The sequence below is a fragment of the Leptodactylus fuscus genome, chromosome 7 (assembly GCF_031893055.1).
Source record: "Leptodactylus fuscus isolate aLepFus1 chromosome 7, aLepFus1.hap2, whole genome shotgun sequence".
Lineage (NCBI taxonomy): Eukaryota > Metazoa > Chordata > Amphibia > Anura > Leptodactylidae > Leptodactylus > Leptodactylus fuscus.
Window position 1 is genome coordinate 9,083,912 of NC_134271.1, and position 24,928 is coordinate 9,108,839.

At 47.3% G+C, this 24,928-nt stretch overlaps 2 protein-coding genes across 5 annotated transcripts in view; both read left to right on the forward strand.

Moving 5' to 3' along the window:
* Window positions 1-996: 996 nt before the first annotated feature.
* Window positions 997-5,459, forward strand: RPS13 (ribosomal protein S13). The gene is made up of 6 exons (XM_075283618.1): window positions 997-1,095; window positions 4,507-4,555; window positions 4,683-4,761; window positions 4,853-5,022; window positions 5,195-5,295; window positions 5,381-5,459. The coding sequence occupies exons 1-6, from the start codon at window positions 1,073-1,075 to the stop codon at window positions 5,412-5,414; spliced, it is 456 nt and encodes a 151-aa protein (XP_075139719.1). The 5' UTR covers window positions 997-1,072; the 3' UTR covers window positions 5,415-5,459.
* Window positions 5,460-19,113: 13,654 nt separating this feature from the next.
* Window positions 19,114-24,928, forward strand: part of PLEKHA7 (pleckstrin homology domain containing A7) — a 71,152-nt gene continuing 65,337 nt past the window's right edge. For all 4 annotated transcript variants that reach the window (XM_075280960.1, XM_075280961.1, XM_075280959.1 and 1 more), the window contains exons 1-3: window positions 19,114-19,205; window positions 19,285-19,361; window positions 24,340-24,397. In XM_075280960.1, coding sequence (XP_075137061.1) covers window positions 19,120-19,205; window positions 19,285-19,361; window positions 24,340-24,397 — 221 coding nt within the window. In that variant the 5' untranslated portion in view covers window positions 19,114-19,119. The remainder of the gene's footprint in view (window positions 19,206-19,284; window positions 19,362-24,339; window positions 24,398-24,928) is intronic.

Here is a 24,928-nt window from a genome sequence, read left to right on the forward strand (position 1 = left end):
AATAGTGAGCGCAGCTCTGGGGTATAATACAGGATAAGTAATGTAATGTATGTACACAGTGACTGCACCAGCAGAATAGTGAGCGCAGCTCTGGAGTATAATACAGGATAAGTAATGTAATGTATGTACACAGTGACTGTACCAGCAGAATAGTGAGCGCAGCTCTGGGGTATAATACAGGATAAGTAATGTAATGTATGTACACAGTGACTGCACCAGCAGCATAGTGAGCGCAGCTCTGGGGTATAATACAGGATAAGTAATGTAATGTATGTACACAGTGACTGTACCAGCAGAATAGTGAGCGCAGCTCTGGAGTATAATACAGAATGTAATTCAGGATCAGTAATGTATTTATACAGTGACTCCATCAGCAGATATTCCATGTTACAGGGACTTTGATACTCATTATTGCGACCTCTTCCCTGGTTATTGATCAGTGCTGTATATTATATAGGGGCTGGTCTTGGTTTGGTAGCTCAGATCTATTCGGTTATATAGGACTGCGCTGTATTATGGCCATGAGACCAATAGATGTGACGTCTCTGACCTGAGCAGAGGAAATGGCGCTTACTCTGGGGCCACCAGCACTTCACACAGGGAGTCCGACCGTAGCAGTGTAATACAGATGTCGTAGTCCTGCGAAGCCTCGGTAACATCGACCTGAACATTCATGTAAGTTTTTCTAACATTAATAAATATTGTAATTTATTTTTGCTCTTATTCATGAGATTCTGCCCTGAAATCCTCTTCTGTATTATTTGCCTTGTTTCTCCCGAAGACCTTGTATGATGGGATTAATAATAACCTGCTCTCCTACAGTTAGAGCTCTCATTATAATATATATAGTGTAATGTGCGTGTAAATTATTGCCATTAGGCACCGCGCACTGACTTCTGGGTAATGTAGGGTTAGACCGAGGCTTGGGCCGCAGCGGAGAGTCACGTGCTGCGCGCACCACAGTGGGGGAGGTCCTTGTATTTGCCCCGCCCACTGTGTGACGTCCTTCCGTCTCAGTCTGTGAACAGCGCGCCGCTCGCTTCCGCTCTCTCTTTTCCTCCCAGCCGCCATCATGGGTCGCATGCACGCTCCAGGGTAAGAGCCCAGACCGGGAGACAGAGGACGGGGAAGGAGAATATTGGGGGGCAGAGGGGTCGGGGAGGACTTAGGGGTTCGGGAGAGGGCGGTCGGTGCGGGGTCTGACCTGGTATATGTGTGCAGGGTGCGGTAGTCTGCTCCTCATGCGGTGCCGCGTCGAAGGCCCAGTATGAGCCGACATCAGGTCCATTCTCCTGAGCAGAGCTGGAGGGGTTATATATGTGTGTAGTAAATAACCGCTGTAAAACCGTACAGTGTGAACGCGTGGCAATTACTGGGAATCGGCCGATTGTGCGGAGGGAGGGGGGGCATAGTCCTGGATGGTGGGACTGTATAGTAGTGATATCTCCTGGAGAGTAGTAGGTCGGTCTGTGCACTAGTGATATCTCCTGGATGATGGGAGTAGTAGGTCAGACTGTGCACTAGTAATATCTCCTGGATGATGGGAGTAATGGTTTAAGCTGCACACAACACAGTGTTCCAAATTGTTATGCCAGTCTAATATTAGAGGTGTAATCCACATAATGATGATCATTGGGGCCCTGATCAGAATCCCTGCAGATCAGCTGTTCCTGGACAGCATGGCACCCACTAATGTTACATGGTGAGGCTTACACTGCTCACATATCAATGGGCTGCAGTGATGTCCCAGTAAAGTCTATGGGACGCTGCTGCATTGCCCAAATCTGTGGCCACACTTTATATGGTGGGTGGTGAGCAGCTCCTGGCATGTAAACATTACTGGGAGCCCCGGTCCCGAAACAGCTGAGCTTTGGGGTGTCAGTGCCTTGCAGATCTAATATTACTGGGGGAGGGGGGATAGATGCAAAAGATACAAGACCTACTTTCCTGGCGCTCAAGAAGCGGAGGAGCTCATGTGACCGCTCAGACCAATCATTTATCTTAGCAGTCGCTTGAAAGGGATCGGTGATGTCGTTATCGCGACCACTGAGGGCAGTGATGGGGCTTAGAGGATATTTTTTTTTTTTTTTTTAATTCTGCCAGAGCTGATCGAGCTGTGTTACGTTGACCATGGCCATCTGAGTTTGCCTTTAAGCTGTCAATTAAAGGGGCTGCTCAGGATTTAGGACAAAGTTATTTAGAGTTTGTTCTATATTAAGCCAGTCCGTTTCCTTCACCTTTTAATGCTGTTACACTGGATGGAGTTCTGTGTGACTCGTGGACGGTAACATTGTACCTACAAGACTGAGACACCCGCAAAGTGAGGTGATGGGCCCCTGAGGGGTCTGTTAGTATTTCTGCCTCAGTATAAGAATCATCATCCACTTTCCCAAACACCATTACTTTCTGTGACAAACTTGGAACCATCCCAAATACCCCCAAAAAATCATTGGCTGCTTCTCTATGGGCATAAAAAGTGACAAAATTGGGGTGTGGCCATCATCACCTCCTGACCTCAATCCTATCGAGACCCTGTGGAGCATCCTAAATGGACAATGCGAGAGCGGCCGCCATTATACCTCAAAACCCTGTGGTGGGCAACACTGGATTACAAGGAGACACAGGCAGAAAATACACACGGCTTTACAATCTATGGATAACATTAACCACTTCCTGCCACAACCATCTTTTTATTTTATTTTTTTTAAATTCCCCTTCCAAAAGCCAAAACTTTACTCTTCCTTTCATGAGCGTTTAATTTTTGTAGGACGTGTCATACTTTGTAATGGCAGCGTTTACTATTCTGTACCAGGAATCTGAAGAAAAATTCAGAATGGAGTAGAATTGGAGAAACACTGCTTTCATAAAACCTTTCTTTGAACTGCTAAAATATCATGTCACCTGTAACTTTTTCAGATTTCCATCTTTTTATTTATACTTCTTTTATTCAGATGTTTTATGGAAGGTCAAATAGCGAAAAACGACGGTTCGACTGGTGGTCGTCTTATGGGGAACAATTTTTTAAACATTTGTGTTGTAAACAAAGGCCTTTTTTGTTGCAGATTTTGCTCAGTTTTTTTGAGCCAAATCCAAGCCTAGAATCTTTCAGTAGACTCCTGGCTGTCAAGTTAACAGATCGCCCTTCTGGGGGACGCCTATCAATGCCAAAATGGCGCCTCTGTCAACTATGAGCATTAATGTTTTCGATCAATCAGATCGCCTTTGTTCTCTCTGGGTTTCTGCTCTATAATACATCATAGACATGGTGGACATGAAGTTCCTGGGGATCCCAATATTTAAAGAGGATCTTTCATGGGTTTGGGCACAGGCAGTTCTATATACTGCTGGAAAGCCGACAGTGCGCTGAATTCAGTGCACTGTTGGCTTTCCCAATCTGCGCCCCGGGTAAAGAGCTAGTGGTCCCGGTACCGTAGCTCTTCACAGTCAGAAGGGCGTTCCTGACAGTCAGGTAAGTCCTTCTCCACAGCAGCGCCGATAGCGCTGTACAGTGTGAGCTGGGAGGAATGCCCCCTCCCTCTGCTCACAGTGCCTGTCCATAGACTAGTATTATCAGGAGGGGGGCGTTCCTCCCCGCTCACACTGTACAGCGCTATAGGCGCTGCTGTGGAGAAGGACGTACCTGACTGACTGTCAGGAACGCCCTTCTGACTGTGAAGAGATACGGTACCGGGACCACTAGCTATTTAACTGGGGCACAGATCGGGAAAGCAGACAGTGCACTACCGGCTTTCCCGCAGTATATAGAACAACCTGTGCCCCGGACCATGACAGGTCCTCTTTAACCAACCAACATCTGCTGTAATAGTGTGGTCAATGTCAGGAAAAGGTTAATCATCTCCTTAATGGGCTCGTATAGCAATGTTTAAGGAAATATAATCTTGTATGTAATAATTCCATCGCCATTATCCGTACGGCCGATTGCACATGGTGACTGCTTAGGGGAAAACTCGTGAGAATCGTATGTGCATAATAATTTGGAACAGTGTATCAGTCCCTCTGTATTAGGTGAAACCGTACACTAGTGGTGATGTGCTGGATGATAGGTGTAGTAGTTGAAGCCATACAATAGTCATGTCCTCCTCGATGATGATATCAGTCTCTCTGTATTAGATGAAGCTGTACAGTATCGTTGACACTTAGATGATGGGAGTATTAGTCTCTGTATTAGGTTCTGTCGTGATAGGTGAATTGGTCTCCCTGTATTATGTGCTCATGTATAAAACTCTTGTCCCCTTTCCCATATATATATGCTGATTGATTCATATTCTAGTAATATTCTCCTGGATGATGGGAGTATCAGTCTCCCTGTATTATGTGCTCATGTGCAGAACGCTTGTCCCCCCTCCTCATGTATCTGGTGATTGTTCCGTATACTGGTGTTGGCTACCTGGATGATGGGAGTATCTGTCTCCCTGTATTAGTTACTCCTGTATATTACAAACGTCCTCCTTTGATTTTTGACCTCTTATTTTTCTCTCCTCACAGAAAGGGCTTGTCCCAGTCCGCTCTCCCGTACAGACGCAGCGTCCCCACTGTAAGTATCTGCTCATCGTGGTCATCTCTGGCCTTTGCTCTCTATACAGGCGTTAGAATTGATAGCTTGTGCTAAGGATGACTGTTGGGAGTTGTCGTCTTCTCCATTTAACACTTGTTTTTTTCAGTGGCTTAAACTGACATCTGATGATGTGAAGGAGCAGATCTACAAGCTCGCCAAGAAGGGTCTCACCCCATCCCAGATTGGTAAGTCATCTTGGGGTGATATCTTGGTAACGGGGGTGCTGATTGGGTATTAGGTGTACCTGATGCTTACGAGAACTCTGTCCTCTTCCAGGTGTAATCCTTAGGGATTCTCATGGTGTTGCTCAGGTTCGCTTTGTTACTGGCAACAAAATTCTGAGAATCCTGAAGTCCAAGGGACTGGCCCCTGACCTGCCCGAGGACTTGTACCACCTGATCAAGAAGGCCGTCGCTGTGCGCAAGCATCTGGAGAGGAACAGGAAGGTGAGCGAATCTGTGGTGATGGCCTCAGTCACTGGTGAAAGTGTCCCCGGCCTAGTGTCACCACTGATGCCTGTGGAGTGGTGATATCTGCTTGTGTATTTGTCTGTGGTGATCACTGCAGGTGGAGTGTTCCTGGGTGCTGCGTCATTACTTAGCGTTTGCTTCTTTGCAGGATAAAGATGCCAAGTTCCGCCTGATTCTCATAGAAAGCAGAATCCACAGGTTGGCCCGTTACTACAAGACCAGGAGAGTGCTCCCACCCAACTGGAAGTAGTAAGTGTTCCCGCAGCAGTTGGGGGGTTTGTGGGGAGGGGGTGTTTCTTGTGAAATCTTTACTGAGTGTTTGTTTCTCTTGCAGCGAGTCATCCACAGCTTCTGCCCTGGTCGCATAAAGAGGTTTCACCCTTGAGAAAATAATAAAGTCTCCCTTTACCATATGAGCTTGTGTCTCCTTTTTTTGTTGGGTTTGTATAGGGCGTTGATGTTCATCAGTCTCTGGTCTGGGGGCAAACAAACAAAACGCATAGTGCACACAGATGAGAATCACTGAACGTGCTGCTGTACAACAGCGCTGTACATGTATGGCCACAGAGAAGATTCCCTGTGGACCGGTCAGTGCCATGCACGGTGTAAGTCACCGCCAACTGCAGCTTCCTCTGGGTACTAAAACAGCAGTTCAGGCGGAAATGGCCAATATAGTTTGGACAAATCTTTAGTTATTGCAGAGCTTTGTGTCCGCGAGTTTATCCCACCAGCTCAGGAGACACAGAAAAACGAATAGCGCTGACCCCCCAGTACCCCCGTACTGTGCACTGTTCAGTAAGAAGTGAGATCTGTTCATATCAAGCATGTTACATGCCCTTGCCCCCCTCTCCAGTGCTTAGATTGCTGTGCCACAGGTCTACTCCCTTCTCCAATTCTTGTTCCCGCCCAGGCCTCCTCACTGTTCTATTCCTGTTCCCCTTCTTTCCGGTGCTCTGGTTCTTGTCCCCTCTCAATGAGAGCAATTTTTTTTTCTCCACTGTTCCAAATTATTTTGTAATGAACTGAAAATGGTCATTTGTTGAATTTTTAGCATTAAGAGGAATCAAAAGCAATTTTAATCAAAAACATCTTAGCAGGCCAAATGACATAACACAGGAGCTTTCTTTGATGTCATCGTCACAATTCTTACATCCATTGAACTTGAGTTTTTGGATAGTTTTTGCTTGGATTTCTTTGCAGGATGTCGCAGAGCTGCTCTTTTGATGTGAACTGTCTCCTTGTAGATCTTGAGGATACTCCATAGGGTTGACGTCAGGGGGAGGCTGATGGCCACACAAAGATTCTCTCCTTTTATAACCAAATGGGCCAATGGGGTTTATTTATCGTTTCACTGAAATTTTGCACAGTTGCGCCTTTTGTGCACTCTGTCATTTATTGGCACGATTTATTAACAAAGAAGGCACAAACCCTTCATAAATCGGTACAAGAAAAGCACAGCACATGCCAAATTAAGGTGAAAATAGTTTGATAAATGCGCCACAATGACTCAAAGGTCGTTTTTGCTACAAGGGATGGTGGGTTGTCCTGCATAAAGATGATTTAGCTACAAAAGGAACGCTTCCTCTTTTGTGCCATGGAAGAAAGTGGTCAAACACTATATACTTTGCAGAGGTCACTTTAAAATATTCAGGGTGCTACCAGTTCTCTCCCCTTGATTCATGGCCCCAAATATGACCCCACCGTTCCCTCCTTGCTGACCGCCGCCGTTGGGACAATTACATCTTGGTGACACAATGTAGCGGATTATCTTTTCTATAATGTCTGCTATTGAACATGTTTGTGGCTTTACTGAAACTATGGTGAAAGGGTTAATAGCGGACAATAATATTTTAATCCGGATGTTCCCTGCAGATAATTTTAAAAGTTAAGGTCACAGCAAAAGGAACAGCTGTGTACCCCTCCCCAAAACTTTATGTACTTTGTAAACAATAGCAGTGAAAGTGTAGAAAGTTTTCTAGAAAAAGTGCAACTCATCCTGCAAAATAAAACGTCTGATTTGGAGTGACTGCGGAGACCGGACTGATCGATGACTTTCTGGCCTTGTGTCTACTATAAGTTGTGTTAATATGTGAGACTGTTATTCAGGTGTTTTACAAAGAATGGAGATTGGGCTAAACTGTGCAGGAGCTGGAATGTGAGTTAGTGGAAGAAACGCCAAGCGGTGGAGGATTGATTGGTGAGCGCGAGTCTGCTAGAATTTAGTCGCAGTCTAGCGCGGAGGAGGATCCTGTGTTATCTGGGAATATTTGAGATGAGCAACTCAGGAGCCAAAATCCTCCACTGGTTGAGCGGCAGCATATAGCCTCAGCTGAAGCTAGACAAGGTTTCTAATGTGAACAGTTTTCATGAGGTTTAAATACAATGGAACAGATTAAGACTGGAGTTTTGCATGTTGGTCTTAAAGGGTCCAGTAGAAGCCGGGCACGTCTCCTGACCTTGATCTGCCCGCGATAGGAGGCTGATGCAGAGCATTGGAGTTCAGTCACTGCTTTCTGCTGTTGGTTAGGCCCAGATGAATCGGAGGGAATACCCAGCTGCGGAAAGATCGAGTTGGGCACTTACGTTTTTCAGCATCCTGCTGTGATTTCTTGTTTTCAATGGGAGGCAGAATCCACCCTCAAATCCTCAGCAAACTCCTCGATGTGAGCTTACCTTTCATGATTCAAGCACACCACCGTGTATCAGAATGGAAATCTACACCAGTCAGGAACTGGCATAGACTGTATAACTCACACTGGAATAATGGTGAGTAAATGGCAGGCCAAGGTGTCCCTGGCCCGCTCTGCCCACATTTCTAGACAATAGCGACTGAGGTGCAGAGCGAGGAAAGTTTCGTTAAAGTTGTGCCACATCTTTACAGGGAATTCAGAGACTTAAGCCAGGATTTTGCAGAATGGTGTTAGCAGAACCACCTCAGGATTAATGCTGGGAAGACCAAGGACATAGTGGTGGACTTTAGTAAGCGGAGATGTGCTCCAATCCCAGTGGACATCCAAGGGACAGGCATTGAGATAGTCAAGACCTAGGGGCGTGGCCGAGATGCTGATGGAGTAGGATGATTGTGAGCCGAGCTCCTACTCCACCTGCATGCTTTTGGGACCTACAGCCAACCTTACCTGCTCCATGGGGAGGAAAACTGGCCGATCTGCCTCTCCTGCTGCTGCTGTCGCCAGCCGCTCCGGGCAATCCACGCTGTCCGCGTACCTCCGTTCTGGGCCCTCCACTATCCGGCCTTCCATGAGGCGGCGGCCATCTTGCCAGATAGAGCCACCTACCTCGTCCACTGCCACGGCTCCTCCGGCGCCCGCCTGTTCCTCCTCGCTGGTCACATCTTCTGCAGCCATGGACTATTCACTGCAGCGGGACCTATCATCTGCAGCAGCACCGCCATTACAGGTACTGGGCATGGGGAGTACGGGCCCGGCTCCATCTTCCGCCCCTCCCCGGCTCCCCCAGCGTGCTTCCTCTAGCTCCAGCCGTCGTCCTGCTAGTCTGGCAGCCCCTGTGAGTTCCATCTCCCTCCAGGCCCCTGCTGACAATTACCCAGTTATGGGGGAACCCTTCCTCCTGCCCTCCCAGTCCTTTTCTTCAGGATCCTCTCCTGCTGCACCAGCCTTTGACAAGGACACTGACTTACAGTGTTACATCTATGGCCCCCTTTGCAGCTAGCACCCAGGCATCTCCTCCCCCACTGTTGCAGCCTCACTCTGTGCCATCTTTGCTTCCCTCCTGGACTGACTACCTTGCTCGCCTTCCCTCTAAAGAGGACCTTGATTCTATGGTCGCTAGAGCCACTGACACCTGTCGTACAGAAATTCACATCGAAATCTCTGCTCTGAGACAGGACTTTCAGCATATTGCACACAGGGTTGATACCCTGGAGGATGACCGCAACCAGACTCGCTCCTATAGCTCTCAGCTCCATGACACTGTTCTATCTCAGTCTCAGGTTGTCAGTGACATGCAACGCCACCTGGAGGACCTGAACAATCGTGGCAGGCGCAATAATATGAGTCAAGGGTCTCCCTGAGGCTATGCGGGAGGAGGACCTCCACGCCACCTTGGAGGCTATATTTAACTCAATCCTGCAGGAGCCTCCATCCCACAAAATTAAGCTGGATAGGGCGCACAGGGCTCTCTGTCCAAAGGGCTCCGGCCCTACGCCGCGTGATGTGATCTGCTGCGTACATGATTTTGCCTTCAAGGAAACTATTTTGTCCAAGGCCTGGAGACTTGGAGATTTGGACTTTGATGGGGCCAATATTCAACTCTACTAAGATCTTTCGCTGATTACTCTCCAGAAACGGAGAGATCTCAGACCCCTGCGGCAACTTCTTCGAGATCGCCAGATCCCGTACCGTTGGGGCTTCCCCTTTGCCTTGACAGCTAGGGATGAGGGTCGCTCTGCTACACTCAGATTTTACGCAGATCTTGAACCTTTCTGCTCTGCTTTGGACATTCTCCTACCAGATTTGCCCTCCTGGGAACTCCCGGCTCTGCCTCCTCCTCAAGTCTGGACTGTCCAGAAGCCTAAAAGACGGCAACGACCTTCCCCTACAGCCTCTTCCAGGAGGCAGAGGTTGGACTTTCATCCCCCCTGAGGACGTGACCAGTCTGACCCAAAGTTGTTGGTGTACTGTTTCTTATTCGCCCATGTTTTTGCCTTCTTTTTAGCGTTCTATAGGTCCCATACCTTTTCTGGTTGTTATTTTTATTGTCGCAGGTGGGGTGGGCTCGCACCTCCCTGTACACTTTCATTCTTTTGTTGAATCACCTACTGGTGGCTCACTCATGTCTCTTCCCGTTCCCGCATTTAAGGGGGCTGAGTCCAGCAGTGTGTCTATGCTGTGGACCCACGTAGTGTTGTTGTCAACACTCACATGGACGTTGGTCTTTTGCCCCTGGTCGAGGGATTTAGCCCTGACTGATCGTTGCAATTTTCGCTTGTACTTTATTTACCTGTTGATCTCCTTCTTGTTTCTGTGTTTGCCTGTTTTATCCTTTTGTGTCTTCCCCCTCCTCTTGCCTCCCACTGTCTGTTTTTCCTAGGTCCCAGGTCCTCCAAGTGTTGATTAGGTTGCTCCGCCAGAACTTCTATACGACTATTGTGCCTCTTTTCCTGCTGGATGTTAATGCCTTCCCTGGACCCATGTGCCTGCTTTGGGTTTGGTGGGTGAGTGCTCCTTCAATCTGCCACTGTTCCCTTGCCTTGGACCCCAATGGTTAGATGTGTGACGATTAATGTTAAGGGCCTGGGCTCTGACGCCAAGCGGCGTCTTGTCCTCAGAGAACTCTGTTTTATTCATGCTGATGTGTTTCTCCAAGAGATCCACCTTGACCGCACGGGGACCTTCAATTTTGCTAAACACAACTTTCCTACCGCTTACTTCGCCTTACATGACCGCCGTAGGGCAGGGGTTGCCATCCTCTTCTCCCGTGCTTGCCCCATTTCGATTACGGCCTCCCACCTTGACCCTGGGGGTCGCTATGTTATCTTGGAGGGTCTCCTTCACGGAGCCCCGATAGTTCTTTGCAATCTCTATGCCCCTAATACAGCTCAACTCTCCTTCCTACGCCGGCTCTTTTCCCGTTTGCGCTCCCTTTCGTTGTCGGTGGCCTTGCTGATTGGGGGTGACTTTAACGTGATTTTTTCCGAACGGGTCGATTGCCCTCTGTCCCCCAGACTCCTGCACCCCGTCCTCAGGTCCAGCTAGCCCAGGAATTCCGTAAATTGATCCGCTCACACTCGTTGTATGACCTCTGGCGTGTCGATAATCCCACGGCTCGTTCCTTCTCCTTTTTTTTCCCCATTCCCACAATACCCACACGCGGATAGATTACTTCTTCGGTAATGTCCAGACGCAGCGCCTCCTCACGGACTCCGATATTGGCCCCTTTTCGTGCTTGGACCATGCTCCAGTGGTTGTAACTCCTTGACTCCACGTGCGCTCCGTCGTTGTCACTGGTGCCTCAACGAAACGCTTCTTAAGTCCCCCGACCTCGTTGCCCCTTCTTCGCTCTCACCTACTGATATGAGTCATGGGATTGGCGGTGTAGCCTCTCCCCCATTCTTGCTTCTTTTGTTGGAATTGTTTTATTTCTTATTTTGTTAAAACCTTCAATAAAAATTACAGTTTTAAAAAAAAAAAAAAAAAAGATAGCCAGGACCTATAAGTATCTGGGTGTGCTCCTCAATAATAAATTAGACTGGGCTGATCACTTGGAAGCGCTGCACAGAAAGGGCCACAGCAGGCTCTACCTGCTCAGGAGGCTGCGGTCCTTTGGAGTCCAGGGGCCACTTCTTAGGGCCTTTTTCAACTCTGTGGTTACTTAAGCCATCTTGAGACCGTGACAGCACTTGGCAGCACTTTGTGACCGACTGCATCACCCCAAGTGTGAGAAGGTTCACTATCGGAGAACCTTCCTCCCAACCACGGTCAGGCTGTATAATCTAAATCGGGCCAAGCGAAGATCACTCCGCACAGAGAACTAAATGTTCCTGAGTCTTTCTTTTTCTTCCTAGTCGCTATGACTCTCAGTATATTTTTCTATCTGCTATGAGCTTGTACGTGTCTGTCTTGTAATATATTACTGTATTATCCATGCTGCTGTAACACACTGAATTTCCCCATGGTGGGACTATTAAAGGATTATCTTATCTTACATCACAAATCTTCACCAGATGGCCATGTGTGATGAAAATGGGGAGGGTCTGACTACTTCCAGTAACCCTGCCACCTCCATACCACCACGTGAGCAGCTTCTACCCTCATCGGTCTTATCCTTGTCTTGTAGAACCTCAGGGCAGGGTCTTCACGTGTACTACATTTTTAGTATGGTGTCCTGGCTCACGATGGTATTAATGGAATCTGCAAGAAATGTATGGTGTGAATCTGGCCTGAGAACAAGACATTACAACTAACTCCCTAAAAGATGAGGATGGGTCACTCACCGATCAGAGGAGCTGCTCCTCATTACTGTATTGTAGTGATGCAGGTTACTAAATATCACAATAGGTTTAGATACAGCAGCCCAGTATACAATATTGTGCATTAGTATTAGATTGAGTAGCTGGAAGCTTGTGGTCCTGCACGAGTTGCAGTTCCATTGGTGACCACCAGGTGGCAGTCATCGGCTTCTACTTTGTCGTCTGTCCCGTATGTTATTGATTCTGATGCGGGGTCACACTTGTATTTGTTGTCTATTTGAGGATCTGACCCACAGCCAGGCGGAGCTAAAATAGCAGTTACATAAGGAGCCCAATGACGCATTGACTATATTGGGGTCCATGGGGGTGTCCATTGTGTTTAAAGTGAAACTAATGGGCTAAAAAGCTGAGTGTGCAGGACTTTTTCACCTGACAATTTGAGATCCCAATGCAAATGTGAATGTAACAGACATTTTGAGACTCTGGAGGTAAATAAAGGAGAAGGCAGAGAGTAAAAGGTGGGAAATGGGGACATGCTGGAGCCTCTGCCACAGTCCACAAGATTACCTTAAGCTCAGTGTATGGGTGGGAGCTGGAGCCTCATCACAAAAAAAAAAGCTATGGAATCTTGGAAAGCTGAGTGACAGCCATCGTAGGGCACATAATACTGTCATCACGCTCGGCGTACCCATGTGGCCAAATCTCAGGTCTCAGCGGTGAACCTGGGCCCACAACGTCCCCAAGAGAGAACCGGACACCGCAAGGATGCCCGAAAGAGGTAAGGGAAGGTGAGTGTGATTTGTTTGTTTTTTTGACACACTTTCCCAGGGCTTCTAACGATTGAGGTCTGAACATAACTTTGGCTGTGTTTGCCTTAGAGAGCTAGAAATTGGATACATAGGTTCCTAGGAGCCCGACAGTGTCATACACTATATTTTAAGCCAATTTAAGGTGCGGTTCTTACCAAACTTGTTTGACCCAAAACTAACCAATAATCTGAACTTGAAACGAATCCTGAGGGGTTCACCCATCTCCACTTAGGATCAGTACAGGATAAGTAATGTAATGTATGTACACAGTGACTGCACCAGCAGAATAGTGAGGGCAGCTCTGGAGTATAATACAGGATAAGTAATGTAATGTATGTACACAGTGAGTGCACCAGCAGAATAGTGAGCGCAGCTCTGGAGTATAATACAGGATAAGTAATGTAATGTATATACACAGTGACTGTACCAGCAGAATAGTGAGCGCAGCTCTGGAGTATAATACAGGATAAGTAATGTAATGTATGTACACAGTGACTGTACCAGCAGAATAGTGAGCGCAGCTCTGGAGTATAATACAGGATAAGTAATGTATGTACACAGTGACTGTACCAGTAGAATAGTGAGTGCAGCTCTGGAGTATAATACAGGACAAGTAATGTAATGTATGTACACAGTGACTGTACCAGCAGAATAGTGAGCGCAGCTCTGGAGTATAATACAGGATAAGTAATGTAATGTATGTACACAGTGAGTGCACCAGCAGAATAGTGAGCGCAGCTCTGGAGTATAATACAGGATAAGTAATGTAATGTATGTACACAGTGACTGTACCAGCAGAACAGTGAGCGCAGCTCTGGAGTATAATACAGGATAAGTAATGTAATGTATGTACACAGTGAGTGCACCAGCAGAACAGTGAGCGCAGCTCTGGAGTATAATACAGGATAAGTAATGTAATGTATGTACACAGTGACTGCACCAGCAGAATAGTGAGCGCAGCTCTGGAGTATAATACAGGATAAGTAATGTATGTACACAGTGACTGCACCAGCAGAATAGTGAGCGCAGCTCTGGAGTATAATACAGGATAAGTAATGTAATGTATGTACACAGTGACTGCACCAGCAGAATAGTGAGTGCAGCTCTGGAGTATAATACAGTATAAGTAATGTAATGTATGTACACAGCGACTGCCCCAGCAGAATAGTGAGCGCAGCCCTGGAGTATAATACAGGATGTAACTCAGGATCAGTACAGGATAAGTAATGTAATGTATGTACACAGTGACTGCACCAGCAGAATAGTGAGCGCAGCTCTGGAGTATAATACAGGATAAGTAATGTATGTACACAGTGACTGCACCAGCAGAATAGTGAGCGCAGCTCTGGAGTATAATACAGGATAAGTAATGTATGTACACAGTGACTGTACCAGCAGAATAGTGAGCGCAGCTCTGGAGTATAATGGATCCTTGCTGGTCCCCATTATGACACCCCTTTGCTGTCTCCTTGGCTCTCGTGTGTGTCATGGACGCCTCTGTTTCCTGTCACTGCGTAGATGGAGTAAACACGTTATTACAGGACGTTCTATACTCGTCTTCCTCTTGGCTCACACTGTGCCATTGGCCGGCGGCCAGGTGTCTAGTTTGCAGTAATGTGGAATGCCAAGGTCAGTCACGTGACGCAGCCCTACCTGGCCAGGTAAGCTTTAACTCCCTGTTCCTCACTCGAGTGGAATCCAATAGGTGAATGCGTCATAAATATTTTATTACCAACCCCGGTCATTACATCATAAATCATTTGGTTTCGTTTCTTGCACCAATTTCGGGTCATATATTGCCTTACTGTAGTCACATGCAGAGCTGCAGTCTCTATTTTCGTGGTATTTCCTAGTTACATGCAGAGCTGCACTCACAACGTAATAATTTAGCCAGCTGCCACTAGGGATTGACTTTTTTTTAGCTGAAAACCAATGACACACTGAAGTACATTGAACCCTATGGGGAGATTACTTTCTAGTCTGAACATTGCCCATTCTAACCCTGCGCCATAGCTGAACATGTTCTCTAGAGCCAGCAACAACCTAGCAGCTCTGGATAGGAGTGGAGGACAAGACAGGTTCCAGCAGTACAATAATAGGTATTTTTGCCCACAGGGCAGATGGAATGACCAAAATAAATAGAATTCAATTAATATGTCCTATCATATCAGGAAAATCAGATTCTGAATGGAGCCTATAAGATTTGTCATTTACATTCTCCAAACTGGAGACTTCATGGTCACCCTAGACCGAAAAGTTGCATTGTTCATGGCGTTCCCTCTCAAAATCCACCTGACCCTTTGCCATTTCTCCACTCAATTCAGAGGGACGGCAGTCAGGATAAGATTGGACAACATGACAACAGTCCTATATATCAACAAACATGATGGCACGTGATCACAGCCCATTCCAGGCCTGGTCTGAGAAGAACCTCTCATATCGATCTTCAGTTCACCTCATTGGTGTTCTTACTATGATTGTAGACCCATAGAGTCAGATTCTCTCCCCAGGGAGTGGTCACTAAACCCAAAGCTCTTCCATCTGATCACCCTGTAATGAGGCTTTCCAGAGATTGACCTCATGGACATGAGATTCATCACCAAGATGGAGAAGCTCCGCTTCTTACATCAGGAGGACAATCTCTTGGCAGTGGATGTCCTGTCCATCCCTTGGAGATAACAATGAACATCAGACGGGGATCAATCAACGGTAACTGCCATTAGGCTGTTCTGGCCAAAGAGGGCTTGGTTTTCCCAGCTCATACAGATCAGTTGAGACTTCCTCCAGTACAGAACCCGGTGTCTTAGCATCCGAAGTTTTGCCCGATCTGAAGACAGACAGCCTGACATCCTTAAGGTTGAGTGATCCTTATTATATTCTAGAGGTCATCCTGAATACTCCATGTCCAGAGCAGAGTCTACCAAGAGGAACTACAGCAGAGTAAGAAACATTTTTCCGTATGGTTTGCCAAATATGAACCGTTCCAGTATTTGGTTAATATTATTCTGGACTTCCTGCAGGATGGCTTAGACAAAAGGGTTTTAGCCTTTCCACCTTGAAGGTGCAAACAACTGCTGTATCTGCTTACCTTGGCAGACAACTCTGATCACGAGATTCCTTAAAGGTGCTGCAAGACTCAAACCTTCCATGTGTAGACCTGTCCCTCAATGTGGTCCAGTCTTGGAAGAAGTGGAGTTGAAGTTTCTCTCCCTTGAGGTCAACTTTCTGCTTGTAATTACATCTGACAAGGGATTTGTAAGGATTCTCTGCGGTAGAGCTCTACATAAACTTGTTTTCTTGATAGAATATAGTTGAAGATATTTTATTTATCAGAATTTTTTTCCTACGGTTCCAACCTCCACAAACAAACCAAGTTCTATCTCTTCCGGTACTGTGCACAAAGCCTTCTTCTGAAGAGGGTAGGCTTCATTCCCTGGAACTCTTCAGATGTCTGAGAATTTACCTAGACTGAGCTGAGAGTTTCGGGAGAGCTGAGAACCTCCTTGTTGTTTTCTCAGGCAGTAATAGAGGTCTCGAGTCCTCCAGACTTGCTTTTGCCAGGTGGATTATGGAACCTATTAGATTAGCTTTTGTCTCCTAAAATTTAGATTTCCCCCTGAACTTGTAAGGGTTCACTTCACTCGCTCTGTTTCCACCTCTTGGGTGGAGAGGAATTTAATTCCCCTACAGCAGATTTGTATTTCCTCCCAGTTCACGTTTGTTAACCATTACAGCCTGAATTCCCGGAGTTCAGAGTCCTCGGCCCTTGGACGATTGATCTAGAACTCTGTTCTTCAGGAGGGCCCGCACTAGGAGCTCCTCTGTCATCATGTTGATGTAGGACATAAGGAAAGCATTGACATTGATCTTAATGTGTATCCCCTTAGTACTAACAGCATCACAAGGCTCCATCGTTTTCTAGAGATTTATAATTTACATAATGAAAGTGGGTGTGGGTGGTGTTATCCCTTATATAGTCAAGTGGGTGGGGTCTAGAGCAACAGCCCTAAATTTTAGTGCCCCTGATCCGTAGTTAGTCTCCTTTAGTGGATGTGCCCAGTGCAATTGTGCGGTTTGTTCTCCTTTAAGCTGGCACTGACAATAGTGAAACTCTGCAGTCACTTGGTATCTGTAGCTGTGGGAGATAGCTGTGGGGTATATACTGTATACAGTCCCTTGTATGTATATTGTTCCTCCCCCGCTGCAGCCACTTCTTTCTATACACAGCTCCAGTACTTAATTCTTCTTCCAGAAGCTTCTACTCCAGGTGGTTGGGATCAGACATTTTGCGATGGTCAAGGGGCAACTGTGGCAGCTGAAGAGTTAATTCCATTGAACTGAGATCATCACAGGATCAGAGACTAATCCCCGGTGAGGACGCTGCCACGATCCAGGTCATCGTACAATATGTCAGTGTATTAGTGGGGGTCATTCACTAACGAGTCGCGCTGACAAATAAAGAGCCAACAATAAGATGAAGGATTCACTGAAGTCCACAAATCTGATCCCAAATTACTGATAATAACTAGAGATGAGCGAGTACTGTTCAGATCAGCCGATCCGAACAGCACGCTCGCATAGAAATGAATGGACGTAGCCGGCACGCGGGGGGTTAAGCGGCCGGCCGCCATCAAAGCGGAAGTACCAGGTGCATCCATTCATTTCTATGGAGCGTGCTGTTCGGATCGGCTGATCTGAACAGTACTCGCTCATCTCTAATAATGTGTCTGATGTTATAAGTCTCATCAACTACCAGTACTGCAACACACTCCAGAGCTGCACTCACTGTTGCACTGTATATATACATTACAATACTTATCCTGTACTGATCCTGAGTTACATCCTGTATACTCTAGAGCTGTGCTCACTATTCTGCTGGTGCAGTCACTGTGTACATACATTACATTACTTATCCTGTATTATACTCCAGAGCTGCGCTCACTATTCTGCTGGTGCAGTCACTGTGTACATACATTACTTATCCTGTATTATACTCCAGAGCTGCGCTCACTATTCTGCTGGTGCAGTCACTGTGTACATACATTACATTACTTATCCTGTATTATACTCCAGAGCTGCGCTCACTATTCTGCTGGTGCAGTCACTGTGTACATACATTACATTACTTATCCTGTATTATACTCCAGAGCTGCGCTCACTATTCTGCTGGTGCAGTCACTGTGTACATACATTACATTACTTATCCTGTATTATACTCCAGAGCTGCGCTCACTATTCTGCTGGTGCAGTCACTGTGTACATACATTACATTACTTATCCTGTATTATACTCCAGAGCTGCGCTCACTATTCTGTTGGTGCAGTCACTGTGTACATACATTACTTATCCTGTATTATACTCCAGAGCTGCGCTCACTATTCTGCTGGTGCAGTCACTGCGGTTAATTGTTCACATCATCGCCCCCTTTAGTCTTATCACTCCCATTCTCCACCTGTTCACTCTCGCCAGTACTGGAGCCCGTTCCTCGGTTATGTACATGTGCGGTATATACAGGTGACCGGTGCGGCTCCGTTTGCAGTCAGCCGTCTATTAGAGCCGCCGCTGCAGGATAATGATTTGCGCTCGGCGGCCTCCAGACTCCGCATTTATCTACAATTACTTTAGACATCAGCGTTCCTATAGTTTGTGTTGCGTTTCCGCAGATAACACCCCGCGGGGCCCCTTATCTGAGGGGCGACTGCTGTTATATGGAGGCGATCACTTCTGCTAATTGGGACCAGCAACCGGGGCGGCCGGCGGCGATGGCGGGTTATTAATTACTGCTGCTACTGTAATAATCATCTCCCGCACACAGGAGGCGCCGTCCATCATCTGTGCAACCAGCCAGTGATGTGCCGCACAAGACACCAGCGTCCTGCCTGCTGCACAGTGCTGTATCTAATTCTATCATGTGTGATACTGCATGCCGCGTATCGCTGTATCTAATCTAGTCACATATGATACTGCCTGCTGTCTGCTGAGCTGTGTATCTAATCCCATCACGTGTGATACTGTATGCTGAGTGATGTATCCAATCCGACCATATGTGATACTATGTTGAGCTGTGTATCTAATCCTGTCAGGTTGGATACGGAGTCTCGGAGCCTCCATGGCAGTCACTCAGTCAGGTAGCTGAGGGCAGTTCTCTCTCCGGCCACAGGTGTGTCCCCCCTCCTGCAGTGACAGGTGGTGTCGCCCGCGGTGAGGGACAGTCACGTGGTGCGGCTCTTGCACTTTGTTACATTGTTACCTCTGGGGGCGGGGGCAATGCTCCGGGGACGCGCCCCTCCTCCGCGACCCGGGCGGGGGGTAAAGATGGCGGCGGAGGGCAGCGGGCGGGAGAGTTTACCCGAGGACTGGTCTTATGGGGTGTGCGCGGACGGGCGGGTGTTCTTTATCGAGTAAGACGGGAGTAGCGGGAATAACGGGGGAAACCGGGGACCGGGACGGGTAATAACCAGACTCCTCTCTCTCCTGCAGTGACCGGAGCCGGAGCACAACCTGGCTGCACCCGCGCACCGGGGAGCCCGTAAATTCCGGGCACATGATCCGCTCAGGTACCGCCTGCGCCCGACTACAAGTAGTAAAAGTATCAGGACAGTCCCCCCCCCTCTCCCCCCACACACACCTGTAGTCTACTAGGACAGGACCCCTCCTCACCTGTAGAGTATTAGTAGTATTAGGACAGGACCCCTCCTCACCTGTAGAGTATTAGGACAGGACCTCTCCTCACCTGTAGAGTATTAGTAGTATTAGGACAGGACCCCTCCTCACCTGTAGAGTATTAGTAGTATTAGGACAGGACCCCTCCTCACCTGTAGAGTATTAGGACAGGACCCCTCCTCACCTGTAGAGTATTAGGACAGGACCCCTCCTCACCTGTAGAGTATTGGGACAGGACCTCTCCTCACCTGTAGAGTATTAGTAGTATTAGGACAGGACCCCTCCTCACCTGTAGAGTATTAGGACAGGACCCCTCCTCACCTGTAGAGTATTGGGACAGGACCTCTCCTCACCTGTAGAGTATTAGTAGTATTAGGACAGGACTCCTCCTCACCTGTAGAGTATTAGTAGTATTAGGACAGGACCCCTCCTCACCTGTAGAGTATTAGTAGTATTAGGACAGGACCCCTCCTCACCTGTAGTGTTTTAGTAGTATTAGGACAGGACTCCTCCTCACCTGTAGTGTATTAGTAGTATTAGGACAGGACCCCTCCTCACCTGTAGAGTATTAGTAGTATTAGGACAGGACTCCTCCTCACCTGTAGAGTATTAGTAGTATTAGGACAGGACCCCTCCTCACCTGTAGAGTATTAGTAGTATTAGGACAGGACCCCTCCTCACCTGTAGAGTATTAGTAGTATTAGGACAGGACTCCTCCTCACCTGTAGTGTATTAGTAGTATTAGGACAGGACTCCTCCTCACCTGTAGAGTATTAGTAGTATTAGGACAGGACCCCTCCTCACCTGTAGAGTATTAGGACAGGACCCCTCCTCACCTGTAGCATATTAGTAGCACCCGGTCAGGACCCCTCCTCACCTGTAGAATATTAGGACAGGACCCCGCCTCACCTGAAGAGTATTAGGACGGGACCCCTCCTCACCTGTAGAGTATTAGTAGTATCCGGACAGGACCCCTCCTCACCTGTAGAGTATTAGTAGTATTAGGACAGGACCCCTCCTCACCTGTTGAGTATTAGTAGTATCAGGACGGGACCCCCTCCTCACCTGTAGAGTATTAGTAGTATCCGGACAGGACCCCTTCTAATTTGTAGAATATTAGGACAGGACCCCTCCTCACCTGTAGAATATTAGTAGTATCAGGACAGGACCCCTCCTCACCTGTAGAGTATTAGTAGTATTAGGACGGGACTCCACCTCACCTGTAGAATATTAGGACAGGACCCCTCTTCACCTGTAGAGTATTAGTAATATCCGGACAGGACCCCCCCCCCCCCTCACCTGTAGAGTATTAGTAGTATCCGGACAGGACCCCTCCTCACCTGTAGAGTATTAGTAGTATCAGGACAATACCCCTCCTCACTTGTAGAATATTAGGACAGGACCCCTCCTCACCTGTAGAATATTAGTAGTATCAGGACAGGACCCCTCCTCACCTGTAGTGTATTAGGACGGGACCCCTCCTCACCTGTAGCATATTAGTAGTATCCGGACAGGACCCCTCCTCACCTGTAGAATATTAGGACAGGACCCCTTCTCACCTGTACCGTATTAGTAGTATCCAGTCAGGACCCCTCCTCACCTGTAGAATATTAGGACAGGACCCCCCTCAGCTGTAGAGTATTAGGACGGGACCCCTCCTCACCTGTTGAGTATTAGTAGTATTCGGACAGGACCCCTCCTCGCCTGTAGAGTATTAGAACGGGACCCCTCCTCACCTGTAGAGTATTCGTATTATCCGGACAGGACCCCTCCTCACCTGTTCAGTATTAGTAGTATCCGGTCAGGACCCCTCCTCACCTGTAGCGTATTAGTAGTATCCGGTCAGGACCCCTCCTCACCTGTAGAATATTAGGACAGGACCTCCCTCACCTGTAGAGTATTAGGACGGAACCCCTCCTCACCTGTAGGTTATTAGTAGTATTAGGACAGGACCCCTCCTCACCTGTAGAGTATTAGTAGTATCCGGACAGGATCCCTCCTCACCTGTAGTGTATTAGTAATATCCGGAAAGGACCCCTCCTCACCTGTAGAATATTAGGACAGGACCCCTCCTCACCTATAGAGTATTAGGATGGGACCCCTCCTCACCTGTAGCGTATTAGTAGTATCAGGACAGGACCCCTCCTCACCTGGAGCATATTAGTAATATCCGGACAGGACCCCTCCTCACCTGTAGAGTATTAGTAGTATCCGGACAGGACCCCTCCTCACCTGTAGAGTATTAGTAGTATCCGGACAGGACCCCTCCTCACCTGTAGCGTATTATTAGTATCTGGACAAGACCCCTCCTCACCTGTAGCGTATTAGTAGTATCCGGACAGGACCCCTCCTCACCTGTAGCGTATTATTAGTATCCGGACAAGACCCCTCCTCACCTGTAGAATATTAGGACAGGACCCCTCCTCACCTGTAGCGTATTAGTAGTATCCGGACAGGACCCCTCCTAACCTGTAGAGTATTAGGACGGGACCCCTCCTCACCTGTAGAGTATTAGTAATATCCGGACAGGACCCCCCTCACCTGTAGAATATTAGAACAGGACCCCTCCTCATCTGTAGAGTATTAGTAGTATCAGGACAGGACCCCCCTCACCTGTAGTGTATTAGAACAGGACCCCCCCCCCCTCACCTGTAGTGTATTAGAATAGGACCCCCCTCACCTGTAGAATATTAGAACAGGACCTTTCCTCACCTGTAGAGTATTAGGACTGGACCCATCTTCACCTGTAGGATATTAGCCTAATGACTAGATCCCCCCCCCCTCACCTGAAGAGTATTAGTAGTAGCAGGACAGGACCAGCACCACCTGTAGTATATTAGGGTCAGACTCCTCCTCCCCTGTAGAGTATCAGTACAGACCCCCCACCTGTAGGATATTAGTAGTATTAGGACAGGACCCCACCAACTCTAGGATTCTTACACCACCAGTAGAGTATTAGTAGTATGAAGACAGACCCCCACTTGTGGTGTATTAGTAGTATCAGTACAGGACCATCTCACCTGTAGAGTATTGATAGTATCAAGACAGAACACCCCACTTGTAGATTAGGACAGGACCCCTCCTCACCTGTAGAGCATTAGTAGTATCAGAAGTTCCCCACCTGTAGATCATTAGTAGAAGTAGGACAAGACCCCTCCTCACCTGTAGAGTATTAGTAATATCAGGATGGGACCCCTCCTCACCTGTAGAGTATTAGGACAGGACCACCCACCACCTGTGGGGTATTGTTAATATCGGTACAGGAGTCCCCCACCTGTAGAGTATTAATAGTATCAGTTCAGGAGACCCTGCACTCAGACTTGTATGTTTGTTCCTCTGGAATGATTACTGTCAGGTATTAGTAGAGGACTGCTCCCACCTCTGGGCTAATATTAGGATTAGTGCAGGACTGCCATCTGTCTTTGGGCACGTATTAGTACAGTATTGCGGTAGTACAGAAAAGCCCCCAGCCTGTGGGCTAGTATTAGTACAGAATTTCTCTATGCAGTATTTGTCCCTGTCTGCATCAGTTTCTTGTAGGGAATTCCTATGGCCTTCTCATTTTGGTGCAGTCACTGTGTACATACATTATCTTACTGATCCTGTATTATACTCCAGAGCTGCGCTCACTATTCTGCTGGTGCAGTCACTGTGTACATACATTACATTACTTATCCTGTATTATACTCCAGAGCTGTGCTCACTATTCTGCTGGTGCAGTCACTGTGTACATACATTACATTACTTATCCTGTATTATACTCCAGAGCTGCGCTCACTATTCTGCTGGTGCAGTCACTGTGTACATACATTACATTACTTATCCTGTATTATACACCAGAGCTGCGCTCACTATTCTGCTGGTGCAGTCACTGTGTACATACATTACATTACTTATCCTGTATTATACTCCAGAGCTGCGCTCACTATTCTGCTGGTACAGTCACTGTGTACATACATTACATTACTTATCCTGTATTATTCTCCAGAGCTGCACTCACTATTCTGCTGGTACAGTCACTGTGTACATACATTACATTACTTATCCTGTATTATACTCCAGAGCTGCACTCACTATTCTGCTGGTACAGTCACTGTGTACATACATTACATTACTTATCCTGTATTATACTCCAGAGCTGCGCTCACTATTCTGCTGGTGCAGTCACTGTGTACATACATTACATTACTTATCCTGTATTATACTCCAGAGCTGCGCTCACTATTCTGCTGGTACAGTCACTGTGTACATACATTACATTACTTATCCTGTATTATACTCCAGAGCTGCGCTCACTATTCTGCTGGTACAGTCACTGTGTACATACATTACATTACTTAGCCTGTATTATTCTCCAGAGCTGCACTCACTATTCTGCTGGTACAGTCACTGTGTACATACATTACATTACTTATCCTGTATTATACTCCAGAGCTGCACTCACTATTCTGCTGGTACAGTCACTGTGTACATACATTACATTACTTATCCTGTATTATACTCCAGAGCTGCGCTCACTATTCTGCTGGTACAGTCACTGTGTACATACATTACATTACTTATCCTGTATTATACTCCAGAGCTGCGCTCACTATTCTGCTGGTACAGATCAGATCCATAAGTAATGCAATGTATGTACACAGTGACTGTACCAGCAGAATAGTGAGCTCAGCTCTGGAGTGTAATACAGGATAAGTAATGTAATGTAAAGGAGAGCTGCGCTCACTACTCTTCTGTTTGGCGGTGGTTGTGTGCTGGCTGTCCTGTGAGGATGATGGGGGTTGTTGGTGGGGCACACTGCAGTCTGTTTCCCAGTTTGGGGTTTGTTCTCCTTTCTGTTTCCCGGCTCACATTGTCGTCTTCTCTTCACAGATCTGCCCCGCGGTTGGGAAGAAGGATTCACGGATGAGGGCGCCAGCTTCTTTATAGAGTGAGTACCTTGTGTCCTGTGCTGTGTTTCCCAATCCATACGCTCCGGTCAACAGCAATGGCCGCCACCTCTCTGCTGTGTTTAATGTGTGTCTGCTGAGTCATGTGACCATTGTGCTGATATAACGCCTCCGCCACGGTGCTGAGGTCTGACAACCTGTGATACTGGCGCTCTACCTGACTACACATGGTGCTCCATCATTGCTGCCTGTCATGGTGGCCATAGTCACCTGATACTTGGCGGTTACTGTGTCTGCGGCAGGATACACTAATATGAGGGCGGAGCCTGTCCCTGTTTACCACGCCCACTGTTGTCATTCTGTGCTGTTTATATTTTATTGTCATGGTAATGGTTTGTACATTTGCACAATTTTTCGGATGTCACGCCCTGTTGTATCACAGATAGCGCTGTGGAGGTGGACCGTCACTCCAAGGATGGTCGCCCATCAGGACTGTGCTCACCGTATATATCGTTCTAAGGATGAAGCGTACAGTGTATAGTATGGAGGTTTTCATCCTGGTTTGTCATGGT